This window comes from Prosopis cineraria, unplaced genomic scaffold (genome assembly GCF_029017545.1).
Source record: "Prosopis cineraria cultivar Desert tree isolate PC_DT_omini unplaced genomic scaffold, ASM2901754v1 PC1, whole genome shotgun sequence".
NCBI classification, from domain to species: Eukaryota; Viridiplantae; Streptophyta; class Magnoliopsida; order Fabales; family Fabaceae; genus Prosopis; species Prosopis cineraria.
The window spans coordinates 6,612,272-6,634,412 of record NW_026555332.1 but is presented as its reverse complement, the minus strand read 5'-3'; the positions used below and the strand labels follow the sequence as shown (position 1 = coordinate 6,634,412).

Here is a 22,141-nt window from a genome sequence, read left to right as displayed (position 1 = left end):
TTCTTTAAAAATCATCTAAATAGGGAAATTTCATAACATCACAACACAGACGATTTCAGACAAACACGATTAAGCAATACAAAATAGAAATAACAGAAATAACACGCACGACATCCCAGCTCAGCCCAAAATGGGTCACCCAGAATCGAGTACAAAATGCAACAAATCTCAGTCTATAGCAACGCTCAGCAAACATAGGGCCAACTAGACCCTTTATTTGAAACCGAAGACACAAGATACGAAATAGAACAAAAAAAGAAACTTCAACACAACACATTATTCTTCCTCTGATTCTGATTCTGCATTTTGAAGCCATTCAATGAATGGTTGAGCATTCTTCCATATCTTAGCGTCCTTGGAGTCTCCCTTCAGCCCTTTCTGATACCACCGCACTATGTGCTCTTCCTCCAGAACATCAGCATCATAGAGTGCCTTCAGCATCAGCGCAATCTCCTTCAAAGCATTCGAGCCGCTCTTGCAACAGAAGTCCTCCATTGCATGGAGCAAAAGCATCTGCGATCCTTCCTCCCCGGCGACAGCAGCAGCAAGGTAGCTCCTCTTCTTGACAACTTCTTTGGCGTATCCTTTATCAACACCGTCAACAAGGGCCTCAAACAGAGCATTCATTTTTTCCTGAGAGGATGCAGTGAGCCCTGCTAATTGGTGCTGCAGTTCCTCAGCAGATGGACCCTTCTTCAAATAAGATTTGACATCCTCAACCAGAGACCTGTAGGGATTTGAGTTTCCGTTCTCAAGCCCACCATTCACCTCGTTAGCTGCTTTTGGCTTCTTCTCTGGCTCGTCTGTCGACAGCATGACCATCTCAGCCGTCACAGCACTTAACTGCTCTTGGATACGCTGGCGAGCAGCCTCCAGTGATGTATCCGTCTGCCATTGGACATCTTCATCATCATCCTCGTCCTCAACAGGAGCTTCCTCCCGAATTTGACTGTGGGTGGGTGATGCACGGTCTTCATCAGAGCCATTGGCTTTCTTTTTGGATTTTGTGGCTCCCTCCTTGGAAGTGGAAGAACCCTTCTTCTTAACCTCCTTTTTCAACTTTTTCAGCTCCTCATCAGCTGCTTCACCTTCTTTCAGTCTCTCCTTCTCAGCCCTCCTCATGGCCTTCTTGTCTTTGGACCCTTTCTTGAACTCAGGAGGATTCTTGAGTATAAAGGTGGTCAGCTTGTCTCTCATATCCACATCTGACACAAAGCCACAGGCCGCACATTTCAGCTGGATCATTTGACTCTTGGTGATCATGATCTCAGTTTCCGGATTTCCACAACCGTAACACTGAACATATTTTTTGATGAAGTTCTCCAGAAGACCGGCAAGCTTTGAAGTTTCATGTGCCCCGTTAACATGAGAAGTCCCCGTTTTCTCATCAAATTTCGATTGGGCTCCAAGCTCACAACCGAAATACTTGGTTGTGTAAGAAGCTGGCCTTGCCAATGCCTTTGCAATATCAACCATATTAACTACATTGGTTTTGATGCCATTACCTCTACCCTCAATTTTGGTGATCATTTTGGGCATCTTATATCTGTAGAAGGCATCATCATTGTTTCCAGCTCCAATGTTTTGTAAAGCCATGATGATAAGTAGTGAAATTCCAAAAGATAATCTAGATATCAAGCACAGCAAATTTTGTAATTTGAAGAACCAGAAGCAGCAGTCTTGGCCTTAAAGGCTGCAAGGACTTGGGAATAAGACCCTCCTGTAACTATAGGAGGCTGCCACCAGCAGCAACCACAGAACTCGGGGGATTCCTGATATGGCTCGAGATGCATGCAGCTGATTTTTCTGGGCAGGGGCCTGTACTTTTTTCTAGACGAAGGAAAATACTGTCCAAGCAACCCAACTGATCCCAAATAGATGATGGCCTGTTCGGACATAAAAAACCCTTCAACGCAACACCTTCACCTCAGAATCTGCTCAACCTGCAGGGATCCTAAATCAATAACAAGAATAGTTGTTACTTGGATAGCATAAGTGGAAGTGGGAGGTTTATTTAAAAGCCAACAACTCTCATGTGAGAATTATCAACAATCCTTACAATGCTAAAAGTTTAATAGACAGGGAAGTCACTGAAAAGAAGGGAGCAGGCAAATTACAAACAAGGACTAGTTGAAAGCACAATTATTCCACCCATCAAGTCCTGGAAAAGGCAAGGTAATGATCTTCCACTAATTTGAAGTATAAACAGTGCTGCATATATTCTAAAGAACTTAAGTATCTATAAATCAAAATTAACTATGACTACGATATGAAATAACATAAAATAGAGAAGTCGAGACTTCCAGCAAGATTTGCAGTAGTTCGTCAAATCATAATTTATAGATCGTAAGCTCCACTCTGATTAAATCTGATTTCAATTTGTGGCATCGATTGGTTAAAATAAGAAAGCAATGATTCAAATGAAATAGCATCGCATGTGAATGAAAATTATTCCAAAAAATACTACAACAAAAAACTCAGATATTAACTATGTAGAGTAAAATAACAAGCCAAAACCCAAAAGCTGATTTGAAATTCCTAATTCCCAACAAACATTTATTCATCGAACTCAAAACAGAATCGATTTCCCCTGAATCTATAACAGATAGAGGTATATAACGAGAGAGAGAGAAAGAGATTGTCAACGACATATGGATGCATCCATTGAACCAAAAACAAAATCGGTTACATGTATTCCATCAGACGCGTTAAAGATACAACCAAGAACTGGTATTAATTATGATCTATGATTGCACGACTAGAAGTCACGAACAAATAAACCGTAGGAATAAGCAATATAAACAATCAGATAGCCAAAAATTAAAATATGATAAAAATAATAAATGACCAATAAGAAACTCGTACCTGCAGCCGATCGATACAAGACAAGAATCTAAGCGAAAGAAAGCAGATTAAGGAATAAGGAAACTTTTGGACGGAGGAGGAGGAGATATCTAGGGTTAGGGTTGAGATGAAGGCGTGTATGAAAGGAGATAGAGAAGCAATTGGCGGATGCCTATTGTTATATAGAGTCGCTCGAGAAGGAGAAAGAAACCATGCCCTTCCTAATTAAATAAATAATTTAAATTCCCAATCAAAACAAAAGATAATTGAGTTAATCTTGAAAATTCCAATGTTCATATCACAAGTGAGCTCGCTCAGGAGTCAGATCTTATCTTTTGATTATTAACAAAACATTATCTTGAATGTTTATTTTCCAATCTAATAATAAAATTAACTAATAGATAAAAATAATGACACGTTGTGTAATTCTCAATCAAATACATATTCCCTTTGTTAAAAAATATATAACATTTTTAATTAAATCTTATCCTTCAATAAAATAGTTATATATTTTTAAATTAACTCTATCTTTTTATATTTATCTCTATTAAATACCTTATAACAAATATAAAATTATTATCAATAGGGACACTTTTGAAAAAAATAATAATAATTATATCTCGAAAGACTAAAAATATCTTACATCTTTAAATATCCAACTCCTTAAAAAATAACTTATATTTTTAAATGTTAGAAGTATAATGTTAGTCATAAATTTTGATGAAAAAATATTTACATTATTTATCATCATAAGTTATTGGAAATTTTATTCGCATGTCACTTTAAATTCTTCAAAGGATGTGTAACTCTCACAACTCTTGTAATTTTTTTTATTTTGCTTTGGTATCACTGGTCTTTAATCCCAACAACTCTTGTAATTTTTTTTATTTTGCTTTGGTATCACTGGTCTTTAATCCCAACTAGTATGGTCTGCAATTTGTAAGCACTATTTTAAGAGATATACCTTCCATTAAGAATTTAATTATTACTGTATATTCAAAGTTTGAACTTAAAATAATTTAAATTGACTTCCTAACAAGTTAATCCGTGTGCCTAGTTATTTTCTTATAATTTATTTCTCTACCTATATTCATGAAATTTATATTTCCTAGTTATTTTCTTATAATTTATTTCTCTACCTATATTCATGAAATTTATATTTCATTTGTGATGAGCAAGGTAATTAGATAAAAGGCTTTTTCAAATATCTTTATTATTATCTTTACACTGTCGCCAAACTCGAGAATTTTTGAGAGTCTCAATATCTACTAGAGGAACAAGTTTACCAAACTCAAAGTCCCCTCTGATTCTCTCCAAGTTCCCACACTTATTCAACACATCTTCACCCCAAATCATTGGCTAATGGAAAATATAGAGAAGATCAAATGGCCCATAAGAGACTAAGAGCCTGGATGATTATTTTCAACCACATATTTAAATAACTTAATCAAAGTATAAATTAGCTTGCCCATCACACTCATAATATCAATCTTGATATTAGGGTCTTTAATGATCTGACACTCATATTAGGATATTTAATAATCCACCACCTAGGTGTCATAATTTTATAAGCTTGGACATGTTTTAATTGCTTCCTTTTGCATGGTTTAAGCCTTGTATTAAAAAAAAAAAATTCATATCTCCATCATGTTCCACTACCTCATTAAATATCATGAGTTGTGAGGCTGCTCCTATATATGTAGATGCATGTAGAATGCATGCGTGGCACCTTGAAAAGAATGAGATGTACTCTCTTCCATTTCTTCTTTCCCCAAATTCTCTTTTCCTTTTGACAAATCTTTCTTGTTCCTGTCAAACTTCTATTTCGCATCCATATTCCGCACGTTCATACTATTTAGTTGGTTTAATGTAAAGGAGATTTCACATTTTGAAATGATGAATTAGTTGAATTAGCAAATTATTGGAGAAAAAATGATAGATAAGCTACATGACTACACTTTCATACTAGAAATTTTACGTGATTCACAACATAGTATCTATTATCTAACATGACCACTTTAGTGATATTAAATTGAGAACAATCAAACATAACCCACTCAATTTTTCAGATATTTCTTTCAAGCCACTTTTCCAACGGGAACAAGGTACTTAAATCCATTTAACATTTACAAGATGAATTTCTAACAAAATAACACTGAAAATTTGCATTGCTAATTTTAGCCTTAGACGGTTCTCAACCAACGACAGTAACATACTGTATAATCTTAACAAGTTTGTGTAAAATAAAATGAAAAGGTTAAGTACTTCAGGATATTATCACCATCCTTCAAAATAAACTTAAATCAGGATATATCATAACATCACGACACGACGATTAAAGATTAAAACATGAGCAATACAAACTATAAATACTAACATCCATGAGTCTTAACCCCAAGAGTCCTCCAGAATTGAGTATAAAAGGCCACAAATCAAGAGTCCATAGCAAAGCTCAACACAAATAGGGACTAGACCCTTTATTTGCAAATGAAGACACATGCAACGAAATAGAACCATAGAGAAACTTAACACACATTACTCTTCATCCGATTCGGATTCTGCATTTTGAAGCCATTCAATGAATGGTTGAGCATTCTTCCATATCTTAGAGTCCTTGGAGTCTCCCTTCAGCCCTTTCTGATACCACTGCACTATGTGCTCTTCCTCCAGAACATCAGCATCATAGAGTGCCTTCAGCATCAGCGCAATCTCCTTCAAAGCATTCGAGCCGCTCTTGCAACAGAAGTCCTCCATTGCATGGAGCAACAGCATCTGCGATCCTTCCTCCCCGGCAACAGCAGCAGCAAGGTAGCTCCTCTTCTTGACAACTTCTTTGGCGTATCCTTTCTCAACACCGTCAACAAGGGCCTCAAACAGAGCATTCATTTTTTCCTGAGAGGATGCAGTGAGCCCTGCTAATTGGTGCTGCAGTTCCTCGGCAGATGGACCCTTCTTCAAATAAGATTTGACATCCTGAACCAGAGACCTGTAGGGATTTGAGTTTCCGTTCTCAAGCCCACCATTCACCTTGTTAGCTGCTTTTGGCTTCTTCTCTGGCTCGTCTGTCGACAGCATGACCATATCAGCTGTCACAGCACTTAACTGCTCTTGGATACGCTGGCGAGCAGCCTCCAGTGATGTATCCGTCTGCCATTGGACATCTTCATCATCATCCTCGTCCTCAACAGGAGCTTCTTCCCGAATTTGACTGTGGGTGGGTGATGCACGGTCTTCATCAGAGCCATTGGCTTTCTTTTTGGATTTTGTGGCTCCCTCCTTGGAAGTGGAAGAACCCTTCTTCTTAACCTCCTTTTTCAACTTTTTCAGCTCCTCATCAGCTGCTTCACCTTCTTTCAGTCTCTCCTTCTCAGCCCTCCTCATGGCCTTTTTGTCTTTGGACCCTTTCTTGAATTCAGGAGGATTCTTGAGTATAAAGGTGGTCAGCTTGTCTCTCATATCCACATCTGACACAAAGCCACAGGCCGCACATTTCAGCTGGATCATTTGACTCTTGGTGATCATGATCTCAGTTTCCGGATTTCCACAACCGTAACACTGAACATATTTTTTGATGAAGTTCTCCAGAAGACCGGCAAGCTTTGAAGTTTCATGTGCCCCGTTAACATGAGAAGTCCCCGTTTTCTCATCAAATTTCGATTGGGCTCCAAGCTCACAACCAAAATACTTGGTTGTGTAAGAAGCTGGCCTTGCCAATGCCTTTGCAATATCAACCATATTAACTACATTGGTTTTGATGCCATTACCTCTACCCTCAATTTTGGTGATCATTTTGGGCATCTTATACCTGTAGAAGGCATCATCACTGTTTCCCGCTCCAATGTTTTGTAAAGCCATGATGATAAGTAGTGAAATTCCAAAAGATAAGCTAGATATCAAGCACAGCAAATTTTGTAATTTGAAGAACCAGAAGCAGCAGTCTTGGCCTTAAAGGCTGCAAGGACTTGGGAATAAGACCCTCCTGTAACTATAGAAGGCTGCCACCAGCAGCAACCACAGAACTCAGGGGATTCCTGATATGGCTCGAGATGCATGCAGCTGATTTTTCTGGGCAGGGGCCTGTACTTTTTTCTAGACGAAGGAAAATACTGTCCAAGTAACCCAACTGATTCCAAATAGGTAATGGCTTGTTCGGACATAAAAAACCTTCAACGCAACACCTTCACCTCGGAATCTGCTCAACTTGCAGGAATCCTAGGTCAACAACAGGAAGATTTATTATTTGCATAACATAAGTTAAAGGTTTATTTAAAAGGCAACAACAATACCAATAATTCTTAAAAGGTTGTTAGTCTAATACAAAGGGCAGTTATTGAAAAGACAACAGGCAAATTACAAACAAGGATTAGCTGAACATAGTCATTCTACCGCCATATCAGCACATCCATAGAAAAGGCAAGAAGATTGTAATCTTCCAATAATGTTAAGCATAACTTGTTCCACATATATTCTAAAGAACAAAGGTATATCTGAACTCAAAATTAACCATGCCTGTGACATAGAATAACAAACAATGTTGAAGTCTAGACGTCCTGTCAGATGCACAGAAATAGTTTGCAAATCAATATATCTAAATCAGAATACCTGGACTACCCTAGGGATTACAGTATATATTTTTGCCCCGAAAACATTCAAGTTTGACTTCAATTTTTAACACGGATTGATTAAAAAAAGAAGCAAAGTTTCAAATGGAAATAACTTAGCATCGCACGCGAACGAAAATTATTCCAACAGAACACGAAAGAAACTCACATATTAACAATGTGCAGTGAAATAACATGCCAATTCCCATAAGCTGATTAAAAGTGCCTAATTCCCATCAAATATATGATCCATTGAATCCGGCAAAAAAAAAAAACGATTTCGCCTACTTTCATGAATCTATTGCAGATATAGGTATATAAACGAAAAACTGAGATAGTTAGAAACATATGATTGCATCCATCGAATAATAATAAAATCGGTTAAAGCTATTCTAACAAACGCGTTAAAGATGCAAACGAGAACTAAAATGGATTATGATCTGTGATTGCTCAAACAGAAGTCGAGAACAATTATACCAACAATAAAATATCAGATAACCAATAATTAAACTCGAACAAAAAAAATTACTGACCGATAAGAAACTCTTACCTGCAGCCGATCGAGACGAGAATCTATGCGGGAGAAAGCAAGCTAAGGAATAAGGAAAGGCTTGGAGAAGGAGATAGATAGGTTTAGGGTTGAGATGAATGCCGGTATGAAGAAAGATAGGGAAGGGCTGAGAGATGTACGTTCCTATATATAGCGGCTCGAGAAGGAGAAACTAGACTCTTCCTTTACGATTTTTTTACCTCGGATAAGTGTCATAATTAATTAAGATCCTGATAAAAATAAAAAATAGCTGTGGTAATTTTGAAAATTATAATGACTTTTTCATGAGTAACGTACCTTAATTCTTGCTATCTTAACTAAATAAATACAAACATATATAAAAGTGCACAACATTTTAAAAGCAATTAAAAACAAATTGAAGCACAAGGACAAAAAGAGCTAAGAAAATAGAAATATACACAAAAGATTAGTGTGATAAGGTGCAAAAATAATTATGTATGTTTTTCTTTTATTTTGGTAACTTAAGAGTGAATCAAATTATCACAAGCAACTTGTTGCATATTGATTACTAATCCATTCACATCAAATCTTACAAAATTTTATAATAGAGGTATCCATCTAAGGTTCCATTTGATTTCTAGAAAGGAATGGGGTGAAATTGATTAATAAAAATAAAAGTAAAACTAAAATAATTAAAGAAAAAAGGCAAGTAGAGTACTCAATTAGGGCCGAGGGCCAAAGCCTAAAATGGCTGGCCCTGTTAAACTCGATCATACTCTAAAATTTTATTTGGGTTAGCCAAGCTTTGACTCTTAAGACTGAAGGGTCGACCCTCAAAACCTCAATCCTATATATATATTTTTTATTTTTCAATTTAAAAATCTAAATAAAATATTTAAAATTTCAAAAAATTTATTACATATACTGAGTCTAAAAAAAATTAAGATAACACACACCTCAACAATTTCAATTTAATCAAAAGTAAGAATATCACAAAATCAACACAATCACTTATCGAAGGGAAGAGGACAATAGGATGAGCAGCACCAACAGAGCTAGAGATGAGTGAGAAAAGAGGAGCATAGAGCATAGGATGAGCAACGATGACAGAGCTAGAAACGATGAGGGACAGAGTGACTGTGACTACAAATCTATGATGGATGAGGGACGGAGTAGACAAGTACCGAGCAAAGATGAGGAATAAAGGAATGATGGAGCATAGAGGAAATGAGGGTTCCCACCCAGGGCCGTTGCAGAGTGCTTCGATGGACGAAGCAAGGTTGCAGACACGAGGAGCGTGAATGAAATCAAACAAGTGAACAAATATGACTATAAAGGAGGCAAGTTAGGTTTTCTTTTAGTGTAAAGTGTTTATTTTTATATTAATTTTTTAAAAAAATGTATAATAAGATTTTAAAGGTTCTACCCTAAATTTTTTTCTAATTTAAAAGGATCGGCTCGATGAGCTCAATTGTAATTGACAGCTCTATAAATAAATACATTTATAAAAGGAAAGAATAATTTAATTCTTGGAGTTGGAAAACATAATTTATGAGATTTTTGGAGGTGTTATGATTCTCCTATTTATAGTATATATTAATGAGTTTTATTATGTTTATCATAAAAAATGAGTGATTTAGTTCATTTTTGTCTTGAATTTTTTTAATACATTCCATTCCATTCATTTTTAGTAACTAAATGGGATCTAAGTTTTTCATTCTTTTCTTTTATTTTTTAATAAAAAAGGTCACAGGGGCAATGGTGCAACAAACAATAAAATTACATTACATGATAAATCATGAGATTCATGTAGTCAATTGGAAATTGATTTGCTTGGCAAGTAAGCTAGTTTGTATGTCGATTTTCTTATTTAAAAACATGGCAGTTTAAAGTGACGGTCCAATTTTTTTTATGAGAAAATCCCTAATATTGTTGATCATGCTGATGAGAGGAAGATCTTGGAAATGTCTGCCTGCGAACAGAAGTTAGTATTGTGGCCAATGGTCAATTTTTGACCCACCCATTTGCTGAATTCCTCCCAAACATCCAATGAGACCAACAACTAGTAACTGTGAATTGAAATATTTGTGGTGTAGTGATTGGGCCATTGTTTGGCTGAAACTAGTCGGTAATACTTTGATTGGTAATGTATGTTGAGTGCCATCTGTATTCTTCCTCACTCCACGTGTCCTTCTCTTCTCCTTTTTGACCTACGTTGTGTTGTGTTTGGTTTGCATGAATATATATATATATATATATATATATATATGTAAAGGGAAAAAAAAATTGGAACAATGAGTGGTTTGGCACATTGGAATGGAATTGCCAATACCATTCTGTCGAATGTTTTTCAGCCAAAACTTATTCCACCATGATGAATGGCACTGTACAGAGGGGAATATAATTCAAAAAATCCATCTTACTCTTAACTTATCCATTTTATAAAATTTTCTTCTTTATATGACGGGTTGTTTTAGTGACATCATTATTGCTTCTTCCTACTCCTTTTTTATTTCCATTGTACCACACATTATTTGGAGAAGTATTCATTTTTTTTCATGCATACCAAACAATATTTTTTTCATTTGAATTCTCATCTCTTTTTCTTTTTAACACATTCAAATTTTCATTTCTATTCTCATTCTTCTTCACATTCTCATTCATTTTTTTAGTGTATAAGTGTGTCTTTATTTTAAATAATTATTTGAGCTATAATTAAACACTAAATATTAACACAATTTTAAGAGAAATTTTGAATATTGGTTCAACATGTTGTGAATAACTAATCTTTTCAATCAATTCGACCTCCGTTGATTCACATTCCCACCTTAATTTCCAAGGTATGCCAAACACTCTTCACTAGATCCTGGATGAGTTATTAAACTTTTGCCTGATGGACTTCAATGTTATGGTCTTGCAAGCTTCTCCCTCCACAGATCACTCTATTGTACTTCATTGGGTTTAGCCCAATATTAGCACTAACAACATCTAAATTGTGAATATTACATTATTACTCCCTTCCTCTCAATTTATAAAATATTTTTAAGTGGGATTCAATGTTTTAAAATATAAAATATTTTAATAAAAATTTTATTTTTATTAATGATACTTTTTAATATTACACTTCTCATTATATTTTTATATTTAATATTATCTCACAAATAGGATAAAAAATAAAGGACAATTTTAAAAGTTTATATTTTTTTTTAAAAAAATAAAATTATAAAATATATTTAATAATTTTCATCGATATATATAATTTTATTTAAAAATATCTTAAAAATTAAAAATGCATTTTAAATTTCATATAAATGTACATGACAGACTCTACTATTAGTGTTTGCTCAAAAAAAAATAAAAATAAAAAAAGACTCAACTCTCAGTGTAAAACAAAGTCATCAAACTTTGATGGGCACCAGTTGTGATGATGACCTGTAGAGAGGGAACTTGTCTCCATGCACTCACTCATATTGTTTAATACTTTTTTTCTCTATATTTCATTTTAAAAAACCTTTGGGATGGGAAACCAAAAAGAATCAAAACTCAATTCGGCTTAGTTATGATTATGATTGACGAAGCTGTGGAATGACAGCTAGAAATTATTAGGAAGCTGCACGACATGGGTTGGGTTCAAATTGAATTTATTCTTTTTATTATTTAAAATAATAAATTCATTCTTTTTACAAAGTGATCGTTAGAAGATCATTTTTATTTGCTGGCAAAAAATTATATATCTACCAACAACACTTGGTTACATTTGTAAAAATTTCACCTATAACACATAAAGTTGGATATTATTAATGGATAATTTATAAATATTTTGTATATATTTTTTTGAATGTGAGCACATGTCTTAATGCTGGTAAACTTCAAACTTCAATTTACCTGAATTTTTATTTATATAAAAGATTATGCCCAACCTCATTTTGGAATTACTTCCTCCATTTAAAAATATAAGTCAGTTTTTAAAAAGTTAGATATTTAAAAATGTAAGGCATTTTTAGTCTTTTGAAATATAATCATTTTTTTTTAAAGTGCTCTCATTGATGAATGACTTTATATTTACTGTAGGGTATTTAATAAAATTAAATATGAAAATATGGGATTAGTTTAAAAGTAGATAACTACTTTTTTAAAAAATGAGATTTAATTAAAAATGACTTATATTTTTAAATAGAGAGAGTACCTCTTTTTTTCTCTGTCTACCTTCCATTCCTGGTTTTGGACTTGTGTGTTGAATGAAAATCAAGTTGTCTGAATGCTGTAAACGCCACAGACACCATCATACCATGGATATATATATATATAATATAACGAGGCTTACAAATCCAATAATGACCTATCTTAATTCTTACTATCTATTTTACGATAATTATATTAATAATAACTTAATAAATAAAAATATAAGAGTGTACATCATATTGAAAGCAATTAAAAACAAATTGAATCACAATTGGGAGAGGAGCTAAGAAAATAGAAATATATACAAAAGATTAACTACTCATGGCGAGATAATGTGTAAATATAGTTGTTAATTTTTTTCTTTTTTTTTTCTTTTGGTAACCATGAGATGTAGACATAATCTTGAATCAAACTATCACCAACTAGTTGTTACATGTTATTTACTAGTAAGCCTATGTGAAGGGGTTTTGAGACCTAATACATTATTATTTATATACATATTCAGATTACTTTCTTAACTTTTTGAACTGCAAAATCAAATATTAAATTTTTAAAATTAAATAATTCTAACATTTTACTTTCAATAGATAATATAAATAATTTATTTAATCTATTTTATAATATGATTGATCTTAAATAAGATTTAAGTAATTTTTATTTGATAAAACTTCTTTCAACAGCAGCAACTATTATTGATATTGTCAATAATATTCTATAAGCAATAAAAATGACTAATTATATAAGATATATAATTAACATTAATGCTTAATGAGAAAAATAAAAACTAATTATATAGGATATAAATAAACTTTTTTTTGGCCTAAGATACTTACCTTATTGGCCTAACATGAGCCACAGCCGTGTTTACTAATATATAGACATCAAATCTTACAAAACCTTACAATGGAGGTGTTCATATAAGTTTTTCATTCTTTTGTTTTGTTTTTAGGTGCAACAGTACAACAAACAATAAAGCTACATTATGCAATTGGTGGATCGATAAGAAAAATAGTATCCATGTTAGATTGATTTACTTAGCAAGCAAGCCAATCTGTATGTCGAATTTTCTTATTTAAAAATTTGGTTTGAAGTGATAGTCCCATTTTTCATCATGAGAAGATCATTTATCATCTTGATGATATTGATGAGTGGGTGATCTAAAAATATTTGCCTCTTTAATTTCAAGGACATTTGAAGATTCTTGAAAGAGCAAAATTACCAGCATTTTGCATGGGTATTGATTGGTGTAGCATTTCTTTCAGCATACTCAATGAGGGAGAGAGGCATATGAAGAGGGCATCATAAGTGCCGACAAAATTTAGTATTGTGGCCAATGATCATTTTTTTGACCCACCCTTTGCTCAACATTCCTCCCAAACATCCAGCGAGACTAACAACTAGTAGCTGTAAATTGAAAGCATGTGATGCAATATAATGATTGGCCCTTTGTTTGGCTGAAGCTAGTGGCAATAGTTGATTGGTGATGTGGGTTGGAGTTCGGTTTGGGTGCTCATCACTGTAATGACATCTGGACCATCCAGATCAAGATCTGGATGGTCCAGATTTAAAAAATTATTATATATTTTTATTTTTATTTTTATTAAAATAAAAATATAAAAAATTATAAAATAATTTTAATAATTTTAATATTTTTAACATCTTGATGTTAATCAAGCCTGTGTAGAGTACATCTGGATAGTCAATATATATCAATTATAAAAATTTTAATATTAAATTGGACATTCTAAATTAAATCTAGACCATATTAAAAATAAAAAATTATTAAAATTATTTTATAATTTTTATATATTTTTATTTTAATAAATATAATATATAATAATGTTTGAAATCTGGACCATTTAGATCAAAATTTAAATGATCCAAATCTCATCATTGTGATAAGCATCCAATCCCGTTCCTGTGGATTGAGTAACATTTGCAATCTTACTCACTGCATGTGTCCCAATTTTCTTCTCTCTGTCCTACATTGTGTTTGGTTTACATGGAAAAAATAAAATAAAAAGGAAAGGGAAAAGGGAAGAAATTGGAGCAATGGGTGGTCTGGAAAGTAGGAATGGAATTCCCATTGCAATTCTGTCGAATGTTTTTCAGCCAACATTTATTTCGTGCCATCATTAGATGAATGGCGCTATACATGCTGGAATATAATTTAAAAAGTCCATTTTACCCTTAACCTATGCATTATGCAAGTTTTATCCTGTTTATGACTCGGGTTATTTTAGTAACATTATTATTGCTTCCTCCCATTCCTTCTTCATTTCCATCATACCAAATGTTATTTGGAGATGTGTTACTTTCTTTCTTTCATGCATACAAAACAGTATATTTTTTCATTCATATTCTCACTTTGACTCTCATTTTTATTTATATTATAATTTTTTTATTGTGCACAAGTGTCCTCGTATAAGGAACAATTATGCTCAAAATATGATTGGGTACTGAATGTGGAGCATACCTTTCATAGCAAAAAATTAAGAGAAAATTACGTGTGGGTCCTGTGGAGTAGATTTATTTACAAATAAGTCTCGTAAAATTTAAAAATTACAACCAAGTCCCTTAAAATTTAGGTGTAATTTGAAATTATTATGCAAAGATAATAATGTCCCTATTAAAAATACATTACATCAATCAAGTAATTTATAACTATTTAATTAATAATTTACAACTATTACTTTAATTTTTTATAACTGTAACTTTGTATATCCAATGGTCGAAATGATAATGTATTACAAGTTTAATACTAACTGTATACAACTACCTCATCAGTAATTTATAATTATTACTTCAATATTTTATAATTATAATTTTACATATCTTACAGTTAAACTAATCATGTTTTCACCAGAAAAAAGTTTAACACTAATGTTTTCACCAAAAAAAATTTAACACTAATTGTTTACAATTACTCCACTAGTAATTTACAACTATCAATTCAATATTTTGCAACTATAACTTCATATATATAATAGTTAAACCTATTAAGTGAGAGTAATATTATTTTTACATCCTAATTTTAAATTATACTTAAATCTTAAGAGACATAGCCGTGATTTTTAAATTCCGTAAGACTTATTTATAAATAAGTCTATTTTATGAAATCCATACATATATTTTTTTTGCCAAAATTTAAGCCTTAGTTCACCACGGTTGACAAATCCTGTTGGTTCACATTCTCATTTCTTTCTTTGTTTGTTTTGTTTTTTAAAAATGCCACATTCTCATTTCCTTATTTCCATTATGGTGTACGAAATAACCTTCACGAGACAGTGGAGTGGTCATTGGACTTTTGCCTTGTGGACTTTTGTGTATGGTCTTGCAAGCTTCTCACTTTACAGATTTCCCTGTTGTACTTCACTGGGCTTAGCCCAATTACGTTGTAATGTAGACGATTAGCATCATCTATAAAAAATAGCAACATCCATACCAAAAAAAAAAAATGAGCAATATCTAAATTGTGAATGTTATAATTGTAATGCATCTCAAATTTCATACAAATGTACATGGCACCCTCTACTATCAGTCTAAAATCAATGTCATCAGAATTCAAAATTGTTTCTTTTTTTTTTTTTGCCCTCCAAATTTCATCAAAAACTTTGGGATGAAGAACCCAAAAAGAATATAAACTCAACTCGGCTGGTTATGATAAAAGAAACTGTGGTATGACAACTAGAAATTATTAGGAAGAACATTCGTCAACTTCTCTCGTTTCCATCTTACAAAAAGGAATCAATCGTCCATCACGTATCTATGGGGTTTTTTATGCTTATCATGGTGATGAGGTTTTAAACTAAATTTATTTTTTAAAAATTTATTATTTTAAATAATAATTTCAGTTTTTACAGAGAGATTATTATCAGATCATTTTTATTTGTTGGCAAAAAAATTGTCTCTTACTTAAACTACAGATATACTAAAATAAAATCTCATTAAAAATACACAAAATAAAATAATGTCTAATTTGAACTGTCGAAATTTAGTGTTGCTAAGATATGCTAAAAAAAAAAAAACTTATTTCCAGCTTCATTTTGGGAACTATCTCTTCCTTTCTGTCTTTGCCTTCATTCATGATTGGCCATGTTATGTTATATTATATTATATTTTATATATATATATATATATATATAAAAATATAATATAATATAACACCACACACGCCATCATAACATGGATATACAATGGGGCTCAAAAATAGGAATGCAAGATGATTTAATTTAAAAAATAATAATTACATTAGGGACTAAAATTTTAATGACATAAGTAGAATGGTCATTTTTTAGAAAATTATATTGGACAAATTGATATGATTTTCTATGTATAGTCTTTACATTTTGTTTTGATCATTAAAATATTACATATTGTATAAGTTTTTGAGTTTAAATATTTTTCATTTAATATAGAGGGTGAAAAATATATCTCAAGAATAGGGCTGTAAAGTTACAAAATCTACATGCCTTATTTATAATTTGTTTTCAAAATGAATAGGTGCATTAGTACATGGCGGTTCGACCAATGGATATACATTACACGAAGCCAAGCTTAAAAACTGCACGTCGATGTTATTTACATTTTTTGTGCTCTTTGATATGAGTTACCTTCAACATCTTTATCTCAACCAAAAAAAAAAAAGTTATATTAATGACATAATTTAAAAATTACTTTAATTTCCATCTTTACTCCTAATGAATAAATAACATCAACTTCAAAAACATATTATCTCTGATAAATATAATTAAGAATAACAATTTTAAAATAAAACAATTATTAATGTTCTATTAAATCTCATAAAGTAACTTATACTCTGTTTGGATTTTATATGAATGCATAAACAAATATCTATTTAAGTTTTGACAAATAATCATACATAATTGAAAACAATCCATTCGTAAATGAATAAGTTGCAAAAACTGATAAAATAGGTTTAATTATACAAGTGTTGGAACCCATTCAAAATTAACAAGTCACTAATAACATGGGTTTCATTGTACAAATGTTAGTCATGCATAATTTAAATAAATATTTATTCAAGTTTTGATAACTAACCATATGTAATTAACAACTCATTAAATTATTAAAATTTAGGGGTAATGAGATCTTTTTTCTCAAAAAAAAAACTTATTTTCAAATATGTATCATAGGAATGCAGTGAAATTTCATATTTTTAAGTCTTTTTTTAATATAAAAATTTTCCTAGGATTCTTAGATGATATTTTCCCCATGATATTTATGATGTACTTTTTTTATAGATTGGTAAAAAAATGTACTTTTTTATAGACATATTTATATTTATGTTTATAATGTAATAGGAGGAGGGGCTTTGTGTTCTTTTTTATAATACACCATACCGACTATTTATTATACTATTTTGCTCTTATTCAATATCAAACATCATTCAAAAGTTTGATTTTTGAAAGGGTGTATGAAAAATATTGCTTTGAAAGAAAATATTCCTTAAATGACGTTCAATTTTTTTAAAGGATTGATCTAATAGCTCTTAATTGTGTGGATACCTTAAAAAAAAATAAGAAACTTTAAAATAAAGAGTTTTAAAGTTGTACTTTATTCTGGTATATATATATATATATATATATTATATAAATATGAGGGTACATATGTGTAACTTTACACTTAACCCGTGAGAAGCAACCAGTTTCATTAAAAAATAATTAATAATACAGAAGACGTTGGAATTATCTATCCGGGGACGGATTAGTTGAAATGACCGGCTGAATAAGTTTATTTTATTAGTCTTTGACGCATTCTGGAGTGGGAAAAAAAAGTGAAATGACTAAATTATGCTTGCCAGCTTTAAAACATTAAATATAAATAATTAATTTAGTGGGTCGTGGCTAACGTTAACCACTAGCGCTCATTTTAAAGATAATTGAGATAATTGCGCAGCCAGATGTGGTTAACCATAGTAATTAAAAACTAATCATCAACACTAGCCCATGATGGCATGATCTCTCTGTATGTGAATCACTTGCATTTCAAAAAAGTAAACATACATGTATCTTACATGATACACATCACATATTTCATGATATGCATCACATATTCTATCATTTGTGTTATCATTGTTTTTGGTCAGAATATTTCTATATGACTTAAAAACTTAAAAAAAAAACTTTTTGGTTTATTATTATAAAAATCGTTTTATTACTTTTTTAAAACTCAATAGCCCAAACTTATTTTCTGAAATATTGAAATGAAATATAAAACATATTTACTCTTTAATTGGTATCCTAAAACCCAGATTTGTCATGAAACTGATTGAGATAGTGGTTCAAGATCATTGTTAAGTGGTCCAAAATGTGGTCAAACTAGGGTTAACTTAATTGTGATTATTTTTTAACTCAAAACAATGTCATTGTATGTTGAGAGACATCATTCATGTAACTGAGATTAGGATTGTGATTAAATTTTCCATTATCCTATACCAAACATAAAAAAGGTGACATTGCCCAATGCTGGTTTCAATTCCACACTCTCAATCTCAATCGTTTGTATCAAACAGGGCTTGGGTTTAGAGCATGCCAAATGAAAGCCTTCTATTTAGTTTAGTGCCATATATAACAGAAGAAAATTAAAAAGGAAATGGTCAAACTCTCATTATGTTTCACCGATCCTGAATTCCTGATCATCAATAATGGGATTAGCAAGCGGCACTTTCTGAATTATTTCCAATATTAATGTTCACATATATTTGATTGTCACCTTCATCTCTCACTTTCTAGATAAATTTTAGTATACTGGGATATATAAACGACTCTTAATTCTCTTATATTTCACACGAGTAAAATGTTTTAAGTATTTTATTAAAAAACGTGTATTTTACTGTCATTATTTTTTACTTTCTTGGTAAGATAATGACATAAAAAATACTAAAAGATATCTTCAATAAAAACTTAGAAACATAGTTTCATCCGGCAATTAGGGGAAGCGTGTGTGATCTGACCATTATTCTAACTATTTAGTCTCTCTGAGAGGAAAACTATTCAGGATTAATATTTCGTGTTTCTTTCTTTTTTTACAAATGTTATTTATACTATAGAGTATTTTAAAAAAAATAAAAGAAATTTTGATGTCTTATTATATTAATAAAAAATAATATACAATTTTATTTATTCGGATCAAAATGTTTATATGTTTACAATGAGGGTGTTACTAACTTGAAATAGTTTTTCAAAACTGATAAAATAGTATTTTATATTTAATTAATAAAATTATTAGCTTAGATAATTGTACAATACCTGAATAATAACATATGTGATTTATATTTTTTGTAATTAATGTATAAAAAATTAAGGAAAATAAAGAAATAAATCTAATAAAATAAGCAAATTAATATTTTATACTCAACAATTAGTGTAGTAACGAGAAGTGAATTATGGATTTATGATTCATGGTCTTCGAATTAATAATAGTAGTTAGATTTATTACATATATAGTCATATATACGATTATTAAATATTAAATTGTTCATTTTTTAAAAATTAAATAAGAGTTTGGAATCCTATTAAAGAATATTTATGTGTTTTTTATTATTACCACACATTCCACCGAACAGCAATTAAAAAAAAAAAACACAGAACCCAGCTTTGACTCTTGAATGTTTCTTGTTTCAACATCTAGTGGCAGACAGCCACACACACACACACACACACACACACACACGTATATGTATGAATATAAAAGAATACAAATAGGTAACAGAAAACACAGTACAGCTATAGTTGCATATGGCATCTTATTCTCTTCCTTCGTTCTTCTCTGCAAATGGAAGACGTGCTCCTTTATTCCTTCCCAACAAACCTCCCAAAACCCTCAGACACATCCGAGTTCATAGCTTCCAAGACGAAGGTTATAATTTTCTCCTCTCTCTCTCTCTCTCTCTCTCTATATATATATATATATATTCTTTCATTGTTTTCATGGTCTACTTCAGTTTTCCTCTCATTTGTTTCTGCATATTCATATCATTATCTTGGCATAAAGAATCCAAGAGGAAGGTTTGTTTGATCATATCTCTATTCTTTCGGATTTGAGGTCTCTCTGTTGTCTCTTTTAATATGCAAAATGTCAATCTTATATTTGGAGGAATTAGACATTAGTTTCATTTATTTCAACATATATAAAGAGAGTTCAGGTGAAAAAGAGAGACAGATGTCTAATAATGAGTTTCGCATATTATTCATTGAAAAGTGATGTATATGATGATGAATTAATTTGTGGGAATGATTGACTCTGCAGGGAGATATACCATAGTGGATGAGAACATGAGCGTGTTGAAGGAGAGGATGGAGATAGTGAAGGTGAAGGAGAAATTAGAGAGATGTTGCAGATGTGAAAATGGCTGGAATTATCATCATTATCACAACATTGAAGAACAACATAATTATGATGTCATTAATAACACTACAAACAAAACCTTAATCTTGGATATGATTCATGTTATTGGTTTGGTTTTTGGGACTGTTGGATCAACTTGTCTCTCTGGAACACTCCTCCTTTGCCTTCTTTCCCTATTTGTTCACCTCCATTCATTTTTACCCCTTAATTAATTATCAGGTACGTACAGTGTATATGATGATGTTGTGCTATATACATATAGCACAACATCATTTTTTTTTATTCTTATGTTCATTATCCTCAAACTCTTGAGTTGACTCCAAATCTTTTTATTTTTATGTTTCTAGCAATTTATAAAATTGTGTCAACTCAATCAATTGCTCATATAAACTGAAACTAGATGCAAATTTAGTTAAATTTGTCAGTTGTCATTTTGAGTTTATCGTTTTCACCTTTTTAACTTATAAAATCATGACAACTCGCTCATAAACTTAAATTAAATGCAAACTTGATTAAACTCATAAATTTTTTATTAAATTGAGTGAGCTAAGTATATATTTTGCAGAACTCAGTTCAAAAAAGTGGTAAGGTTTAGTTTAAAGAAAAATAAAACTCAAAATTAAAAGCAAAAACTAATATTAATAAAAAATAAAACAAGAAATATAAAAAATAAGTTGCTTTCATTTGACATTTTTATGTTGAGTATGATAATTTATTAATGCAAATGGATTTAATTTCAATGATTTATATTGGAAATATATTTGAATCAAATTATGGTAACATTTTATATTTTAATTATTTAATCATATATTTGTAATGGCTATTTATTAATAGATGTAAACTTTGTTAAGATTACAAAGAATTGAGAAGAAGCCTGAATATGCATTGATGAAGATGATACAACATTACAAAGAATATGATCCTTTACTTGAATAATGATTTACTAACCCTATCTTAAGGATGAACTAACTCTAACTTTGAGGTGAAACATTGAGGTGATGATCAAGTTAACCTCCCTCTTTTACCCTCCATTTGGATGAGAAGAAAAGTAGAAAGGAAAGAAAATAAGAAGAAAGAAAATTGAAAAGAAAATATTATCAATTTTTATGTTTGGATAGACAAGAGAAAACAAGGAGAAAAAAATGAGTAAACATTACAATGATAATAATACCTTGATGTTAAAATATATCACATTTCATATAATTATCTTCACGAAAATAAATTTAAAAAAATATATTAAAATTAACATCACCAACATAATTTAAAATGAAATTAGTTGATAAAAAATGTATTTTCATGTTATTATAATTTCATATCAAATAGTTTAGTGAAAATGTGTTGTTTTTCTATTTAAAAAATAAAAAATATGTATTTTTTAAAATAAAATATAATAACAGTTTTTTGTCTAAGTTGAAGGTTTTGTCCAGAATTATCCACCCTCAATGCTATGCTTCCATTCAATGAATAGTATCCTTATAATTAATACCAGAGTTTGTGCAGTTTTTTTTTTTTTTTACCTAAAAGAATTTGTGTAGGTGGTATATTGTGAAGAGTAGAAAGCATTGCCTGTTACTGAGTTGAGCATTGTCTGCGTTGAAGACAAAAAATAGGGTAGCAGGTCTAGGGAGACAAC

General features: G+C 31.2%; 2 protein-coding genes across 5 annotated transcripts; both read right to left on the bottom strand.

The window, feature by feature from the left end:
* Positions 1–8,118, bottom strand: LOC129310754 (eukaryotic translation initiation factor 5-like). 3 transcript variants are annotated; one of them, XM_054952680.1, is made up of 2 exons: positions 7,996–8,118; positions 1–1,954 (listed from the first exon to the last, which is right to left on the bottom strand). In XM_054952680.1, exon 2 carries the CDS (start codon positions 1,594–1,596, stop codon positions 277–279), a length of 1,320 nt encoding a protein of 439 aa, XP_054808655.1. In that variant the 5' UTR covers positions 1,597–1,954; positions 7,996–8,118; the 3' UTR covers positions 1–276. The 3 variants fall into 3 exon arrangements, with proteins under 3 accessions (XP_054808655.1, XP_054808648.1, XP_054808661.1); XM_054952673.1 differs by lacking the exon at positions 7,996–8,118 and adding an exon at positions 2,866–3,025; XM_054952686.1 differs by lacking the exon at positions 7,996–8,118 and adding an exon at positions 2,866–3,018 and having other exon boundaries at positions 1–1,943.
* LOC129310772 (eukaryotic translation initiation factor 5-like) lies at positions 5,131–8,135 on the bottom strand. Of its 2 annotated transcripts, none has more exons than XM_054952689.1 (2): positions 7,996–8,135; positions 5,131–7,056 (listed from the first exon to the last, which is right to left on the bottom strand). In XM_054952689.1, the coding sequence occupies exon 2, from the start codon at positions 6,697–6,699 to the stop codon at positions 5,380–5,382; it is 1,320 nt and encodes a 439-aa protein (XP_054808664.1). In that variant the 5' UTR covers positions 6,700–7,056; positions 7,996–8,135; the 3' UTR covers positions 5,131–5,379. The 2 variants fall into 2 exon arrangements, with proteins under 2 accessions (XP_054808664.1, XP_054808667.1); XM_054952692.1 differs by having other exon boundaries at positions 7,979–7,999.
* Positions 8,136–22,141: the final 14,006 nt, after the last annotated feature.